The 17,850-nt window shown below is 55.6% G+C and overlaps 1 protein-coding gene across 1 annotated transcript; it reads right to left on the bottom strand.

The window, feature by feature from the left end:
• Positions 1-436: 436 nt before the first annotated feature.
• On the bottom strand, positions 437-15,552 carry Zfhx2 (zinc finger homeobox 2). The gene is made up of 9 exons (XM_059273624.1): positions 13,454-15,552; positions 12,770-13,287; positions 12,050-12,290; positions 10,762-10,833; positions 10,347-10,405; positions 8,033-8,233; positions 7,430-7,556; positions 3,810-7,286; positions 437-3,581 (listed from the first exon to the last, which is right to left on the bottom strand). Exons 1-9 carry the CDS (start codon positions 15,507-15,509, stop codon positions 2,614-2,616), a joined length of 7,719 nt encoding a protein of 2,572 aa, XP_059129607.1. The 5' UTR covers positions 15,510-15,552; the 3' UTR covers positions 437-2,613.
• Between the last annotated feature and the right edge of the window lie 2,298 nt (positions 15,553-17,850).

Genomic DNA, 17,850 nt, shown 5'->3' with positions numbered 1-17,850 from the left:
CCACCCTGAGAGTGTGTTGACTGACCTGTCAGCAGCTCCAAGGTTCCTGGGAAAGTGCAGTTGCTCAGTCAGTTTCTGTCTACTGTTGTGACTACATGGTGTGTCCCAGGTCACTGTGTTCAAGAGTAAGAAGGCATGAGGAGGAGGAGGAGAAGGAGGAGGAGGAAGAGGAGAAGAGGAGGAGGAGTAGTTTCTGGTTACAGTAACTTGGTAAAACCATTCATAGTTCAAACTTAATCCAACCTAACCAGGCTAAAATGCATGACACAACACCTCTAATTATCCCAAGGCAGATGTTTACCAAGATTTTCTTTTAAAGTTCCTTTTTCTTTTCTTTCTTCCTTTTTCTTTTATACACAAGTCACATTCCCAGAAAGCAGAGTTTAAAAAAAAACCAAAAACCAAAAAAACCCCTTTTTCCTCATACACATGCTGCTAAGAAAATAGTTTTATACATAGAATTTCAACAAGTGAGAGAAAAGGATGGGGGTATGTGTGGCTGTGAGAGATGCTGAGAGGCAGGGACCAGTGGCGGCAGGCACCAGACCACCACGAGCTAGATTTTCTAGTGACTGGCATTTTTGGTATCAACATAACTGGTTTCATCTTCCCCTCAGCTGGCTCGAGCTAGAAGTTTCTTAACTTTCAAAGTGAATGGCACAGGAGTTTGAGATCCAGAATATGGGAGAACTAAGGATTTAGCTGATCCTCCCCTCATCCCCCTTTCTGCACACAAAGCGTGGCTTTCGGGTTGGTATGTGGCTGGGGGACCCTGCAAACGCTAAGTTCCAGGGTGGGCAGATAAATATTACATGGGTAACTAATGCACGAGGAGGCCTGGAGGGACTGCTGGGAGCTAGGGGAGAGATGAAAAGCTGGAGGAGATGGGGAATTTGCAGGCTTTTCTTTGCTAAAATAAAACCTCTATTAAATCTCTCCTGTGCCGTTCGGGCTAGATTTGGGGGATTGCCAAAATTACCCCCGACGGTCACACAGGAAGTAAGATTGGGTGTGGGAAGCTTCTCTAGGGCACTGGCCTCCTGTTGTATCCCCTGGAGAGCAGGTTGTGCTCAGAGTCCCGCTCCCTACACATCTTCTTACAGGTCCTTATGCCTTAACAGACAGGCAGACTTTGGGCAACACCTCCAGTAGATGCCGATTAATGGAGGGGGCGAGGGAGAGGGCAGAGGACTAGGAGGAGGAAAAGTGGATGGGGGACAGGGGAGCCTGTAAAGGCAAAGGAGGTTCCAGACAGTCAGAAACACCACAGGAGCCCTGGGGAGGAAAGAGTCAATGAGAAGAGAAAAGGACAGGCAAAAGGGATCCACGTCTTGATTTCAGAACCCAGAACTGCCCCCAACCGTGCCCTTCTTCTGGGGATGGCCAAGACTCTTGAACAAGGCTTTCTGACCACTGAGAATGAGATGTATCTTGTGTCCCGATACATGTTCACCTCAGGGGACGGGAGTCATGTCGGGGACTTGGCACAGCAAGGGGAAGGCTGCAGGGCCTCCAGTCCTGTGGATCGCCCAGTGAGGACTTCGAGGCATCAGAGCTCAGACTGCAAGAAACTCTCAAATGGGGGGTGGGAGGGGACACAAACAGAAAAACAAAACAAAACCCAAACCAAACCAAACCAAAGTGGGGGAAAATCCACTTGTTTGATGGGGTTTTCTTTTCTTTTTTCTCTCTCTGTATATTCAAAGTTTATGTTTTTCTTTACTTCATTCCTCTGGTCTCTCCATCTCTCTCTCGTGAATGTGCACACTCTCTCTTGCTCTTGTTTATTTGGTGTGTTTCAGTTTTGTTTTTTTTTTTTAAAAAGAACTTTGGATTTGCCATTGGTGGGCAATGCTGATCCCCCGAGGCTGGACTGCCCTTGGCAGGGCTAGGGCATGGGGCAGGCCCACGGCTGCTGAGAGGATCTCTGTGTTTAAAGCCTTTGAGAAAAAGTTACTGCGGTTTCCAGGGTATGGGGTGAGGGTTGGTAGAAGGGTTCCTGGCAGCCGCTTCCCCAGGAGTCCAGGCTGCAAGGGTCCCATCAGGTGAGGAGAGGGTCAGGAGGGAGGGGAGTGGGGAGAGTGAACAGGGGCGCTTCTCCCCCTGACAGCCTCCAGTTTGGTTAGTTTTATGGGCTCCCTGCCCATCCCAGGCTCCAACCTTAGGAACCAATTGGGTTTTTGGAGTTTGTGAGCAGTCTGTGCTCTGGACAAGGGGCAAGAAGGAGGGGTGTGTGGCAAAGTTGATTCTTTCCACCCCCCCCTTTTTGTCTTGGGTTTTCTTTTTTCTTCTTCTTCTTTTCTTTCTTTTGGCGTTTTTCAGTCAGTGTAATAGTATGGAAAAGGTATGTGTTTACAGTGGGATCGATGGGGAGAAGAGGGGCCGGAGCAGACATGTATGCCAAGGTGGGGGCGGGGGCGGTGCATCTGTAAGGGGCTGAGGATGAGGGGTCAGAGTATCAGTGGGAGGGGGAGGAGGCAGGACTCTGCTGGAGGTGGGGTGTGTGAAGCCCACGGCCGGTGGGAATCGACCGACTCCCATGAGGTGGGCAGAGCTGAAGGTTGGGGTGAGGGAACCCTGAGGCCCTCTCTTGCCCCATCTTGGTTTATCTGTTTATAAAGCTAGAAGTGTAGAGGTAGTAGTAGTTTTGGGGTTGGGGTCCGTGTGAGGTAATCTTGCTTCCTCTTTGGCAAAAGCCACAGCAGCCGGGACAGCAGTGGCGCTGTTGGTAACGGTGATGGGAGGGCCTCCTGGGGCTGGGGCTGCCTTGCGCCTGTGGGCTGAGGAGCGCAGATGGGAGGCTAGAGCTTCACGCCCGCTCAGCAGCACCTCGCAGGCCAGGCAGTGGTAGGTGCAGACAGGCACCCGCAGTGGGGGAGGCATGGAACCCCCAGAACCCCGCCCAAAAAAGCAGAAGGACCTCTGGTGGGCGGCAGCTGGGGCCTCGCCGTCAAATGCCATCTTGCACTGGCGGCATAAGTAGCGGTAAGTGACATCGACGGTGGAGATGCCAGCGCTGCCTGTCAGCAGCTCGTCGGCCTCACTACTTTCCCCTTCCCCGGGAGCCGGCAGCTCGGGAGGCTTTGGGGGTGCTGTGGCTGTAGGCTCAGGGGCTTGGGGTGGTGGCTGGAGGAGGGCATTGGGGAGCAGCCCAATGAGGGTCTGAGGTATCACCGGGTTCATGGGGAACAGGCCCTTCTTCATGCCGTAAAGCTGTTGGAAGTAGGCCCCTTGTAACTGAGGGCCAAAGACAGCTGGTGGAGCCGCCCCGCCTGAAGGGGGCAATGGGAACGGCAGGAACTGGCCCCCCAACAGGGCCGGGACAGTGGCCTTCAGTGCTTTCAGGTTCTTGAGAGCATCAGTGGAGGAGTTGGGAAGGGTTGCCACCGGCTTCCGCTCACCAGAGGCTTTGTCTCCTGGGGGCTCCGTCGCTGGGCCAGGGCTGGGGTCAGCAGAGCTGTTGGTTTGGTTGGACACGGGTCTCTGAGGTAAGGGGCGGCCTGGACCAGCAGTCTGGACCACTGTGGTAGCAGGCAGGACTGAAGTGGCGAGGCCGAGGAGGCCTGAGGAGGCTGCAGGGCCTAGGAAGACGAAAGGAATGATGAAGGATTAATCCTTACAGACCTCCCTGCTCCAGACTACTACTGCACACACCCTTCCCCCTACCCAGCCGCCATACTTCCTACTCTCCTCTCCCCAGAGCCTGCAGCAAGGCTCACTGTGTGGGGAGAGCCAAACAGGACAAGAAGGGCGTGGGATGAGAGGTGATGCTCTCTCCAGGCCGGCTCCTCCCAGCCTCCCCCACTCACCTGAATTGAAAGAAGCTATGCTTCCAAGTGGTGGCTGGGCCAGAGTTGGGCCTGGCAAGAGGACAGGAGCCAGGCGAGGCAGGGTCGGGGAAGCCCCCAAGGGCACAGAGGCAGGGGTGGTGGCGGGCGGCCCTTTGGGAGCCAGCGGGGCCTCGGGGGCTGGAGCTAAGTCATAGGATTTGCTTTCACTCTTCAGCTGGGCTCGCACTGCCTCCTTGAGCTTGGCCAGGTGCTGCCGGGAGAAGAGGTGGCCCCGGCAGGAGACATAGAAGTCGTACTTGACATCGCAGTAGGGACAGTCGGTGCGCTGGGCCGCCAAGGTGCCCTCGCTGCTGCTGCTGCTGCTGCCCCCGCTCCCTGCAGGCGCTGTCCCCTGCAGTTTGGCTTTCTTTTCCTTGGCACGAGCATTTTGGAACCAGACCTGAATGACTCTCTTGGGCAGTCCGATTTCCTCCCCCAGCACCTCACACTCCTGCATAGTAGGGGTGCGGTAGGCTTCGTAGCAGGCTTTCATGATCTTCAGCTGCAGGCTGCTCATCTGGGTCCTGTATCGCCGCTGCCCCATTCCATCTGGAACCCCAGTCCCACTTCCTGGTCCCCCGCTGGTCCCTCCAGCCCCAGGGGACTCTGGTTCAGCCAGGCTGGAAGCAGATGAGTCACTCAGGTCTCCTGCAGATGGACTGCAAGCCTCGCTTTCTGGAGATACTTTGGAGGGTTCCTCTGGGCCTTCATCCTCACTGAGTGCGGGAGCTGGGACGGGCAGAGGGGGCTCTGGTGTTGGCACAGTGGCCTCTTTCCCAGGTGGTAGGAACGATAGAGGCCCGGCAGCAGGGGTGACTGCCGGGTAGGGGAAAGCAGGGGCCTCTCTCTTTGGGGCTTCCTTCCCGGTGTCATCGTCTATCTTGCTCAACAGGAGGTTGAATTTGGGGAAGGGTGCTGGGGTGGGTGTAACGGTGGCTTTCACCGCTGGACCAGCTACTCCCCCAGGGGTGCTTCGAAACTGGCCTTTCCTCTCCCGGGCTCGGGTATTCTGGAACCAGACCTGTACTACTCGCTTTTTGAGCCCCACCTCCTCAGAGATGCAGTCGAGCATCTTCCGCGTGGGGTTGGAGTCCTGCATGTACCAGCGGTACAGGATCTCCAGCTGCTCGGGCAGGATGGTAGTGCGCAGGCGCTTGTCTTTGGGGGGTTCGCCCTCTCCTCCAGCCCCTGCTTCACTGCCTGTGGGAGACAGACTGCCATCGTCGTGCTTCCGCTTGAGGGGCGTCCCTGTCACTGATGAGGTGCCTGATACTCCAGGGTTTCGCTCCCCGAACACCAGCAGAGGCAGGTCTAGGAGCTGTGATGGAGCACTGGGCTGCGCAGGCGGTGGGAAATGCAGTCTGTGGTGAGCCGCCAGGAGGTCCTGGCTGGGGAAGGAAAGGGCACACTGGTCACAGGTGTGGGCGGGAGGTGATGGAGACGCCTTCCCTTCAGACTCTCTGCCTTCCGGCCTTGTCGGCTCTGCTTGGTTCGGGTCCTCGCCACCTGCGTGTTCCGGTGACGGGCCACCACGCGCATCGGCGGGTTCGGGGTTCCGCTCCTCCACCTCTTCCTCTTCCACCTCCTCTTCCTCCTCCCCTGCCTCGGCCTCCTCCTCCTCGGGAGGCTGGTCATCATAGCACTTCTTGAGGTGCCGAACTAACTCGAAAACACAGGCGAAGGTGGCGTGGCAGCGTCTGCAGCCCGAGGCGCCCCCGGTGCTCCCTCCGGCTGCCACCGGCCCACCCTCACAGGCATTTTTGCGGGCTTTCTGGCGGGCATTCTGGAACCATACTACCACCACACGGCTGGCCAGGCCCAAGAGATTGGCGAGCCGCTCCACCTCTCCATCCTTGGGGTAGGCGCTGGTCTCAAAGAAAGACTGCAGGGCCTGGGTCTGGAACTCTGTGAACTTGGTTCTGGAGAACCGGCGGCCGGTGGGCACCGTGGGAGGAAGGCTGCCCCTGGAGCCTTCCTCTTCCTCTGCGGGCCAGTGCGCTCCTGCCAGACTTCGCTCCTCCGAAGTGTGGATCCCTCCTACTTCGGGCTCTGGAACCATGAAAGGTGGGCCTAGCTGGGGAGGTGACTCCAGGGACCCATCGGGAGGTTTGGGGGGCTCTGCCGGGGGCGGGTACAGGCTGTCATAGCTCTTCCGAAACTGAGCAGCGTAACGACTCAGAGCCTCAAAGGGCAGAAAGCGGCGGTGAACATGCTCCTCGTGAGTCTTGAGGATCAGCATGTTGGAGAAGAGTTTCCCACAGGCCCCACAGGCCAGCTTGTCCCCACCCCCCAGAGACTCCGGAGGCGGCGGCGTGGGGGGCGGGGGCACGGCCTGCTTCCCTTCGTTGTACTGAATCACCAACTCAAAGCCAAAGTTTTCTAGAAGGGCCTTGGCTGCGGTGCGAGCAGCCTCATTGGGCGACGCGTGGGGTGGTGAAGAGGGCCCGGCCTCACTGCCCTCTTCAGCTATGAGGGGTCGCTCCCATTCCTGCTCAGCCAGCTCAGCCTTGGGGGGTGCGGGGAGAGGAGGTGGGGTGGCGGCTGGGAGGGGCAGCATGGGCGTAGGACTAGCCAGTGCCAGCTTGGGCCCCACTTTGAGGTCATGGAGGTAGAAGGGCAGAAGCAGCTGCTGCTGCTGGAGCTTAAGCAGCGACTCTGGAACCAGAGGGAAGGGGGGCAGGACTGGTGGGGTGAAGAGCGGGGCTGGGAATCGGTGCAGGTCCAAGGGAGGGGGTGGTGGAGACAGGAAGGGCAGTCCAGACATGAAGCCCCCGGGGTCAGGGCCTTTCTTCTCAGTGAGCACCTCGCCCTCAGGCTCGACTTCCTTGAGCTCTTCCTGGCTGCGCTCCGCTCCTTCAGCCTTGGCATCAGCCTTGGCCCCCCTGGAGCGAGTCTGGTGCAGAACTGATCGCATATGAATCTCCAGAGTGGAGCTCTGGTTGTAGGACACCCGGCAGACGGTGCACTTGAAAGGCTTGTCGGATGTCGTGGTGCTGGGTGGTGGGATGCCGGACTCTCCTCGGGCAGGGCACGATGGGTCAATGGCAGCCTTCTTCATCTTATGTAGGTGGGAGACGGAATTATAATGAACCAAGAGGATGTTCTTCTGGGTGAAGGACTCCTTACACACAGTACACTTATAGGGACGAGCAGGGTCAAGAAATTTGTCCAGGGCGAAGTTGGTGGTCTTCCGGTAGGTTAGAGGGTGGCGAGAGTCAGCTGGCGATGATGGCTCTGCGGAGCGGGGCTCCCCCATGGCTCCCTCTTCCTCCTCTGCCATGGCGGGGGGAGGAGCCACTTCTTCCGCTTGGGCATCAAGCTGAGGGACCGGAGATGGGACTGGAGAAGAGGGCTGATCAGGGCTTCCCGAGGGCTTCTCTGGGCCCTCGACTGCTGCCAGGGGAGGCTCAGGAGGAGGGGGATCTGGGCTGGCGTCTGGAGTCAGGTTGGAGCTTTCTACGGGAGACAGAGGGGCAGAGAACTGTGTTCAAGCCGAGCTCCAACCATTCAGTATCCAAAGCCACTGACTTTGGCTTGTCTTCAAACCTCTTTCATCCCGTTTTCAGCCATTCTGGGAGGTATGCTGTATCCTTCCTTACCTGCTGCCTGGTCTCTGCTGGCAGTGGGCTCTGGTCCAGGAGTGGGGCGTTCTGGGCCATCCTCCACAGGGGTTGGCGTGGGTCCAGGGAGCATTTTGGTTGCGAAGGTCATCTCTACGGTGGTGGCCTAGAATGCAGGAAAGCCCAGTGGCTTCGGCCCTATTCACCGGCCTACGCTATTCCTGACTGTTCCCTCTGCACCTGTGTCTGTGCCAAGCTCCTTTCCCCGGGGTCCACGCTCCTGTCTAGACAAACCTCCCAGTGAATTGATGCGGTTCTTTGGATGAGGGACTGGGTAGGCAGCTGCCCCGACCCCCTTCCCCAGGCTAAAAGTATCTCACCTCAGGACTACCCGGTTCTGCTATTATAACAACTCTTTTCAGGGGTTAGTGGAAGTGAGAGTAACGCACAGCTGTCCTGTCTAGGAGTGAAGGGAACTAGGCCGAGAGCCACCGCACCGACTTTAAAAACCGCAGTCAACTCTCTGGAATGCTGTTTTCTTCACCTCCCACCCCCAGCACACTGGCCTGGATATTGTTGCCTCTCCCTGTCTTCCCACACTGCCCTGACAGGATCATTTTCCCTCAGCCGGCCGGCACTCACCACAAGCAGCAGCTTCTCAACGCACTCGGGCACCACGTTGTGAAGGTGGCTGAGGTGGAAGCGCAGGGCAGGCCGGCCCACCAGCTGCTCCTGGCACAGCGGGCACCTGTATTTGGGCTGCACGGCATGCTGGGAGAGCGTATGAACCCTCACCTGGTCAGACTCTGGGCTCAGGAAGCTGCAATACGGACAGCAGTATACCTGGGAACACAAAGGGGTGGTGGAGGAGGAGTCAGGGAAGGGGTGGGCCGCTGGCTCACAGGCACCAGGATTCAGTGCAACACTGTCCCCATCTCCAGATTTAGGAGACAGGAAGGCGCCCTGGCCCACCCAGCTCCCAACCAGTCCTGGAGCTGGCAACTCCACTGGGCTAGGACCAAGGCCTCGCTTGCCTAGAATGCTGCTCCGACTTCCTTCTTTGTCAGCCCCCCCTCCCTCCACGTGGTGTGTCTTCCCCATCTCTGACACCCTCGTCAATCTTCCAGCCGACAGATGGCCCTGTCCCAGCCTCTGCCCTGAATCTGGCTCTTACCCCTACCCCACGGCCCGTCTTTTCTGGGAAGTACATCCTTTCTTCTGGACAATTCCCTTAGCCCAGCCTATTTTGCTTCTCCCAGGTCCCTGAATATCTACAGAGGGGTCCTCCTATCTGTCTGCCCCTGAAGCTGGCTCAGCTGCTCCCCATTCCCGTTCCCTGTCACTAATTCTGTTTGTTTGTTTGCTTTCTTTTTTGTTTTTCCAGACAGGGTATCTCTGTATAGCCCTGGCTGTCCTGGAACTCACTCTGTAGACCAGGCTGGCCTCGAACTCACAGAGATCTGTCTGCCTCTGCCTCCCAAGTGCTTGGATTAGAGGTATGCGCCACCACTGCCTGGCTTCACTACTTCCTCTTTTTTTTTTTTTTTTCAAGATTTATTTATAGCTGGGCGGTGGTGGTACATGCCTTTAATCCCAGCACTCAGGAGGCAGAGTCAGGTGGACCTCTGTGAGTTTGAGGTCAGCTTGGTCTACAGAGCAAGATTCAGGACAAGCACCAAAACTCAGAGAAACCCTGTCTTGAAAAACCAAAAAAAAAAAAAAAAAAAAAGATTTATTTATGTATATTGGTGTTTGCCTGAATGTATGTTTGTATGAGGGTGTCAGATCCCCTGGAACTGGAGTTCCTGGGAATTGAACCCAGGTTCTTTGGAAGGACAGCCAGTGCTCTTAACTGCTTGAGCCATTGCTCCAGCCCTGGGCTTCACTACTTCTTAATATTAGTAAATGCCACTCCCCAAGTGGCCCAGGGAAATTCTGGTCTGTCCCTCAGCACATTGTGGCCTAGACCTCCAGACAGATGGAGGCAGTAGAAGCCTCCTGTCACCTAACTGAACTGTCTGGTGGGCATTTTGCCTGCTGCCTCAGATCAAGCTGCTCTCTCTGGCCTGCCTCTTCTCCTGCTGCCCTGCACTTGCCCGGGCCTGCACATCAGGGCAGGGCACCCAGGCACTCATATTAGTGCATCCCTCAGGACAGGTCCTGTAACACACAGGCTGCAGGGAGGAGTTGGGAGGAAGAGAAACTGAGCACTGAGGTATCTCTGCATGCGGCAACCGAGTCTGGGAAGCTGTGAGGCCCAGAATGGCATAAAAGACCGGAGACTTGGAATCTCCCCAGAACGGACACTTTAGAGGCCATCAGGCCAAATTGCTCCCGAGTCTTTTCAGGTCCAGGTCCTAGAGCTCAGAGCTTGTTTGGTGCCTCTACTCTTAAGAAGGGGGTGCCAGGACAGCTTGCTCTGGCTTACGGCTCCCTGTAGGAAGAAACATCCTCCTAGCTGTCCTATGAGACTGCTCTTTTGTTTCCCCGCTCTTTCCATTTCCCCACGCTTCTCTCTAGTCTCTCCTACTCTCAATACACTCTCTCTTGACGTTTCCTCAAGGTCCCGCCATCCCTTCCTGTCACTCCCCTGATAGGCAGCTTTCTTCCTCACACGCTGAACATTCAGAACTGGTCCCGAGTAGAACTTCTCCTGTGATATTCTGAATTAAATTAGCCACAAGCACAACAAAAGCCTTTAGAGCAGTGGTTCTCAACCTTCCTAATGCTACGACCCTTTAATGCAGTTCCTCATGCTGTGGTGACCCCCCCCAACCATACAATTATTTTTGTTGCTACTTCATAACTGTAATTTTGCTACTGTTATGAATCACAGTAGTCGCAGGGGACCCAAGGGGGTCGTAACCCACAGACAGGTTGAGAACCACTGCTTTAGGTGTGAGCTCTCAGTAAAGCCAGGCCCCACCTTCATCATCCCAGTTACCCCAGTTCTGACCGTGATCTGGTTGGCACTGTCTGTGGAAGGGCCAGTTCTGTCCTCTGTCACGCCAGAAGCTGAGGGTGAGAGGAGAGGATGTTAAGGGACTCTTTCATCCTCTCCCCTTCTTGCACAGCCCCTCTGCTAACATAGAGCTTTCAGTGTAGGAAGTGGGCTGCAGAGAATGGAGAAGATGGGCAAGGAACTCAGCAGCAGGGGAGGCCTGGCAGGGATGACTTCCGGGTTAGCCAGGTTTTCAAAGAGGGCAGAGAGATGCCTGGGCTGACATGACCTGTTTTCCCTTCCCATTCCTTTGGTCAGTTTTGCTCCATCTGGGAAGGAGGCCTTTTGGGGTGCTTGGGTTTCTGAAGGGTCCCCTGAACATCCCAGGATACATAGTGAATTGGACCAGGGAAATGGGTCAGAGGCTCACCCAATTGTTCTGTCTTGTTCTGGGCATCTTTCTCAGAGGTGGGCGGCTTAGAGAAGGGGGTGTCAGCCTTCCCTGTGTGGGATGGAGAGAGAGTCAGCACAACCTGGTGAACACTGGGGAAGGAGGGAGGACACAGGGCAGAGGAAGCAGGACAAGCAGCCAGTTGGTGAAGAAATGGATGAGTGAATCGGGAGGCAGGAAAGGATGAAAAGCCACCAGGAGAAACACAGGGTAAAAGTGAAAATTCCAATAGCGGAACAGTAGGGCAAGCCTAGCACCCCATCCCTAGAAACAAGCCCCACCATAGGACTGGACTAAACTTGGCCTCCTGGCATGACAGACCCTGGAAAGGGGAAGCCCCCAAAACACAGTGGGAGGGGCACTGCAAATGTTGAATGACGCGGCGGCTGTAGTGAACAGGAGGCGATGGGCAAGGAGATTACCACTCAAGGAAGAATTGACAGATGTGTAGGAATTTATTTTCGGTGGCAGCCTAATTAAAGTGTTAAAAGTTCCTTAACTCCATTCAGCCTTGCGCCAGGATCGTTAGCTATTGATCTGGGCCCCTCCAGCACTTAGCTCCAGCCAGTGTATTGGCAATTCAATTAGCACCAGTCAATGCTGCCTGTTCCTGGTTCCTGCTGCCCTGCCCTCACCCTCGCCCACCGCTGGCCTCTCCAAAGCCCAGATGCCCATGCCCACCTCTGACAGCCCCTTCCAGGCTCTTCTCCTGCACCCTCTGGATCAATGGCGCCTGGCTGGCTGTTCCCGGCCTCTGCTGGTACAACCTCTGCTGCCTAAGGGGGTCTCTAAGCCCAGCCTTGGGGCTGAAGACCTCCTAGGAGACAGGAAGAGGCTGGGAAACTTGTTGGGGCCTCTTCCCATCCCTGTTGCCTTTGGACCATGCCCACAGTGCCCATCTCCTTCCAACCAGTCTAGCCCAGCATGAAATACGTTTTAGGCTTTTCTTTTTGCCTACCACCCTGCACAACCAACAGAGCTACTAGCCGTTACTCAGAATCACCGGCTCGGTCATTCCCCTTGCTGTCTTCCTGTTCTTTACTCAGCAAAGTCTCTGCCATTCTCTCCCATCTTCCTGTAGTCTCTTGTTCCTCTCCTTGCTGGGAAACCTCCCTGTTCCTGAAGAAGCCCCCCATCCTGCCTTCTCATCCCTTCCCCACACCTTCGTACTTGCTGGTGATGGCTCACAGACCTATTTCTACTCCATTATGTCCCTGCATCTGCCGCCTCCTGCCCAGCCTGTGTGCTCCTGTGCCCTCTTCCTCACCAGGAGTTCGGAGCCGCCCATGGCTGAAGCTCAGGATACTCTGAAGAGCTGAGAGTCCTTCTTCAGCGGCTGGGCCATTTTGTAGCAGCTGCAGACGCCTCTGGGCCTGGGCATCGCGGTGGGCAGGTGTGCGGAGATGCTGGAGCACGGCTAGGCGGGAGGGTGTGTCCCAGGCACATAACAGGCAGCGGTAAAGGCCCAGCTCTGGCCCTGCCTCTGCTCCCTCCATTTCCAGGAGAAACTAGAACCATGAAGAGGCCGGCTCAGATGTAGAAGGGACACCTCCAGATCTCTGGGGACACTCCCTCCTCACTGAACTCTTACTCCTGGCTCACCGCCCTCTCCCCTTCTACAGTCACCTATGTAGCACTGCTTCGTCTCTGAATTTCCCTCTTTCTCCTACCGACCCTGGGTTCCCGAGGATGTGGCTGCAATCTGCTGCTGTCCTCTTGAACTTCTGATAACATGATGGGCTGGACTGAGATGGACTCATCCTCCAGCCTACATGCCAGAAGAGCTGAATAAAGTCTGTTTCTCCTCCTCACAGTCCACTGTCCTTTGGTCTAGTTTCCAGGTCTGCCCAACACTCTGTTACCCTGGTACACACGCGGCCCTGCTCCTCATGCCCATCACCCAGGGTTCCTCCGCCACTTCTCTATTCCGCACCCCCTTTCTCCCTGTTCCCTCTCCCTCTCCTGTCCCCCGCTGCCTGAACTTCACCTTGTAGATCTGGCTGTTTTCTTCATGGGCTGACCCGCGGGCATGCAGCTGCATCTTCTCTTTGCTGTTGGACTCAAAGTCACAGATGTTACAGCGCAGGTGGAGAGGGGAGACAGACCCGTAAGAAGCCCCGTCCCCCAGGGGCAGTGGGGAAGGCGTGCCCATGGCTCCACCCCCCTCCCTAAGGTGGGCTGCTAGCTGGTACTTCTGGGTATGTTTGTCGGTCTTGAGGTGGAGCTGGAAGTTGGCCTTGAGCTGGGTGCCATAGCAGCAGAGCTTGCATCGGTGGGTGTCTCCAGCCACCTCCTTCCATTCGGCCTCTGGGAGGCTCCGGCCTATGCTGCAGTGGTAAAGCAGCAGCTCCAGGCTGTCGGTGCTGAAAGCCTGGCACACCAGGCAGCGGAACACCTTCAGGGGCGGGCTGTCATCCGGGGAGGGCGAAGTGGGCAGGCCATCGGATGAGGAGCCCAGGAGCTGACTTGGTGGCAGATGGGTCTCAGGGGAGAGGCTGCCAGGGGCTGGGGGACAGAGGCAGATTAGTGGCTAAGGAGGAAAGCAAGCGGTGGGGAACTAATTAGAGAGAGCCATGTTACCTAGGTGGGGAGCTGACCTCTAGGAGAAGGCAGGGGATACAACTTGGCTTGAGGAGGGAGCGGCCGGCTGGAGCAGAGTCAGGGGACTTACCAGATGTGGAGAACTTTCGGGCAGGTGCTCCAAGGTGGTGGAAACCATTGAGAAGCAGCTGGGCTTCAAGGGGTTTGTCGGGCCTCAGCCCAGGCCCAGGCATCGGTGTCTGAGGCTGTCCTAGGGCCTGGGGCCCAAAGTACTGGAAGAGTTCAGGAGGGTTGGTGGGGGCAGTCCCCGGTGGGGGAGGAGGTCCTGGCCCCACCAGCCCCGGTGGCAGGCCGAGCGGCAGCCCCTGGTGCAGCATCAGGACGTTCTGCATGTGTTTCTCGGAAGTCATGTGGATCCGCAGGTTTCGGGAGATGTTGGTTTCATAGCTGCACACCTTACACTGCCAGGATGATTTGGTCTTGGGCTCTTTATCCCCTACGGCGGCGGCGGCGGCGGCGGCGGCGGCGGGGGGTGGGAGGGACGCCTCCGGGGGGCTCCCCTGCCCACCAGGCCCTGCCTGGAAGCCCTGCAGGTTGGCCAGGTGCTTGTCGGACTGCATGTGGATGCTGAGGTTGCCTTTGGTGGTGGTGGAGTAGTTGCAGACGTCGCAGCGGTAGGGCTTGTAGCCGCAGTTGTAGCTCTCCCCGCGAGCCAGGCGGGGGTGGGCGCCCCCGGCGCTGCAGTAGCTGCAGTGGCTGTTGCTCTCGGGGTGCTTCTCCCGCATGTGCACATCCAGGGTCTGCTGGTACTTGTAGTGCCAGTTGCACTTGGGACACTTGAGAGTCTTGCAGGAATTGCGCGAGTGTAGCAGGGACATGTGGCTGGAGAGGCTGAGGCCCGGAAAGGCTGCAGGGGCTGGAGGGTAGTCATCCATCAGGCGACAGGACTGAGGTGGGTCACTGGTGTCTTCAGGAGACCCTACTGGAGCTGGGAGCGTAGCGACCTCCTTAGAGGTGGGTGAGCTTTGGTTGAGAGGGAGGCAGAGCGTGCCATCCTCTTCCTGCGTCTCAGGGAACCAGTCTGGCCCTGCCTCGCCTCTGGATACCGGTGATTCTTTGGCTTGGGTTGGGCTGGGGTCCCAGGTGGCTAGGGCTGTGGGTGGGGATGGTGGGCTGAGGGCCATCACTTCTTCAGCAGGGAGAACAAGGGCCTGAATGTCTGCCTCTCGGGGGCCATTCTCAGACGGGGCTCCGTTTGTCTCCATGGTCACTGTGCTGTTCTCAGGGACTTTAGGAGAAGGGCAAGCAAGGGGTTTTGGTTCCAGAAAGCTAAGGAAGGCCATGCCGCCATCATCACCTTCCTGAAGTACGGCTGGGCTGCCCAGCAAGCCCTGGTGGTGGGCAGGGGTCAGCTTCACTCCATGAGAACGTGTGTGACCTATAAAGGCCTGGAGCCTGCTGAAACCCAGGCGGCATAGAAGGCAGATCCAGAACAGTGCCCTGTGGTCTCCCCATCGGCTCCCCATGGGGCCATCTTTGGGATCTTCGGTTGGGTTTGGAACCAGCTGGTAGCTCCAGAAGGATCCATCCCTTCCCTCACAGGCGGCCAGAGATGGCGCTGAGGTATCATGGGACAAAATTTGGTCAGAAGAGCTAAAGCCTTGGGTTGGGTCAAAGCCATGCTGGATGTGAAGGGTAGTAAGGTGTGAGGAGGGGAAGTGGGCAAGGAGGGGCAGGCTGGGCTCTTCCTTGTTGCTTGCCTCATCCCAGGGGAAGCCCTTTGGTAACAAGAGTTCACTGCCACCTGCCAGGGACGGCTTGGCCAGCAGGTAGGCCTCACCTCCAGCTGCAAAGGATAAGTGGTTGCTTAGGTCCAAAGGAAGGATTCCTTCCTCTTCCTCCTCCTCCTTTTCCACCCTGAGGTCCTTTGGTGGGATGTGACCACAGCCAGGCTCTTCTTGGGGATCTCCAATCTCCTTTGGTGGAACAAGGCCACAGCCTGACTCCAGAAGCTCTCCCCCTGGCTCTGAGGACCTTACACTCTCAGAGGTGGAGGAGGCATCAGGGGGATCTTTGGTGACAGGGTCAGAGGTGCTGGAGGAGGAGGTGTCTGGAGGTGGGGACGGAGCATCGTGCCCAGGAGAAGGAACAGTACCGGAGGAAGAGGCTGAGTTAAGGGTAGCCATGGTAGACGGAGGACTGCTGAGGGGTCATTTCAGCCTGACAGCCAGGACCCTGCAGGGGGGCAAGGAGAGAGCAGTGCCATCAGATCTCAGGGTCCCCAGCAAGGCTGAAAGTCTGGACTCTCTAGTCCTGTTATGTTCCCTGAGCACCAGACTCCGGTGCCCTCATGCCCAAGTCCAACAGGCCTAAAAATTAACATATCTAAAATTAGAATTCACTATTGCTCTCCAAACTAGCTCTTCTCCGTCTTGCGATCTCAAATCTGGTACCATTTATCCTTCTGCTGAGGTATGCCCATCCCATGCTCTGTGAATTTCCACAGCAAGCTCCAGGATGCATCAGACCCTGCACTTACCATCTCCCCCACCAGCTTCATCTTGGCGCAAGCCACCGTTACCTTCCTGAGCTAATGCAACAGATGGGCTGCTCATTTCCACCCCTGCCTTCTGCAGTCTAGGGTCTCCGTCTAACAGCCAGAATGATCCCTTCACTTGTAACTACGAAAACCGCCAAATGTTTGCAAGGAAACGCTTTATCTGCCACCAAGCAACTCATGAGCAGTCTTATTTTCTTTGTATCCTCACCGGCTTTCCCACTTTTCACAATCTGTTTTAAAATAAACTTTAGGTTATAATTTTCTCTTCTTTTCTTTCCTTTTTTCTCTTTTTGACAGGCTCTCATGTAAACCAGGCTGACCTTGAACTTCTGATTCTCTTATTTCTACCTCTACTAGGATTAAAAGTGTGCACCACCACACCCACTTCATGCAGTCCTGGGAACTGAACCCAGGGCTTTGTGACTCCTAGGAAAACACTCCACCAACTGAGCTATGTCCTTAGCCCTCCCTCATAGCTGTCTTATAAAAAAATTACTCGGGGATACTTGTGTGCTGTGGCACACATGTGGAGATCAGGGAGCAACCTTACTTCTCTCTTCACTACGTGGGTCCTGGGGATGGATCTCAGGCTGTCACTCTTGGAAGCAAGCATTCTTACCTGCTAAGCCAGCTTGTCAGCCCTCATAATTGTCTTTAAAACATAGAAATCATACTCCATTCTACCTAAAAACCCATCAGTGGCTTCTCATTACACCCAATAAAATCCAGACCCCTTTCCCTAATCTGCAAGGTCCCTACCTGCCAGGAAGTCCACTTTTAGTCTCCCTCCAGACTGCCTTGTTTTAATCCACTGGCCAGCTAGCCAGCCTTCCTGCCTCTCTTTGTCCCCACAACACCCTCTCCCTCTCTTTTGTGGTCTTTCCTGTTTCTCAAACAAACCAACTTTATTCCTACTTGGGGTCCTTGTCTAAGAGTTTAGTCTGTCTGGGGACTCCTCGACACTCATGTCTGCCCTCAGACTTTTCGAGGCCTAGTGAAACATTTTTCCTGACTTCCTCATTTCCTTTCTAGAGGACTGGTTCCATGGGAGACTCTATCTGTTTTCGACTTCTCTATGATTACACAGACACAGTCTGGTTCGCCTTAAATTCAAGTAGCTGAGAGTAACCTTGAATCCTCCTACCTCTACCGCCCAAATGCTGGGATTATAGGCATGTGCTATCGTGCTAATAAATATCTTTCAAACGAATGAGCCCTCGGAAAAACCCTCAGGTCTGGCTCCTAGTCAAAGGTCTTGCTTTCCCTGGCACACATCTTTCTCCAGTGCATTCCGGAGCTAGACTGGTCGGGACATGCTGAGTCAGAGGAGTTTCCTTTTGAAGCTGCCTCCTCTCCAAATTGGAGACAAAAATATTAGTAGTAAGTTCTAGTAATAATGGTTCTAGCAGCCATTAAAGTATTTATAACATGGTCTTGGTAACAGCTAAAGGCGTACTGGTATCTCACTTCATCTCCCAGTATTTGTATTTGGAGATGAGGAAGCCAAGAAACTCTCAGGTTTACATTCATAACCAGGCTCCCAAATGGTGGGAACCGCTTAGTTGACAGAATGATTATCTAGCATGCCTGAAGTCCTGGGCTCAGTTCCCAGCTCTGCATCAATGGGGATAGGCTCAGGCTTGTAATCCCAGTACTCTGGCAATAGAGGCAGAAGGATCAGAAGACCTGGCTACATGGAGTTCAAGACCAGCGTAGGATACATGAGACTCTGTCTCAAATAAATAAACAAACAAACAAACAAACAAAAATAAAAAATAAAAATTGGTGTGTGTGTCTGTAGACATAAGACAGGCAGAATTAGTAATCTCCAAAGAGCTAGGAATCAAAATAGTGGATAAGGCCAGCAGGGCGCCCACCTTCCTCAAAATGATCAGTTCCCTAAGCATCCATCCAACCCCTCTCCCACGGTCTGTATGATGAAATGGCTAATATTCAGGCCACCCTGC

Source organism: Peromyscus eremicus, chromosome 9 (assembly GCF_949786415.1).
Source record: "Peromyscus eremicus chromosome 9, PerEre_H2_v1, whole genome shotgun sequence".
In the NCBI taxonomy this organism is placed as follows: domain Eukaryota; kingdom Metazoa; phylum Chordata; class Mammalia; order Rodentia; family Cricetidae; genus Peromyscus; species Peromyscus eremicus.
This window is presented reverse-complemented; position numbering and strand designations above follow the sequence as displayed.

Coding starts and splice junctions, on each gene's coding strand:
- Zfhx2 (XM_059273624.1), bottom strand. CDS start 15,509: ATGGCTACCCTTAACTCAGCCTCTTCCTCCGGTACTGTTCCTTCTCCT. Junction 8,234..10,346: donor ACAGTGCCAACCAGATCACG/GTCAGAACTGGG, acceptor TTGTGTTCCCAG/GTATACTGCTGTCCGTATTG. Junction 3,582..3,809: donor CATAGCTTCTTTCAATTCAG/GTGAGTGGGGGA, acceptor TCGTCTTCCTAG/GCCCTGCAGCCTCCTCAGGC.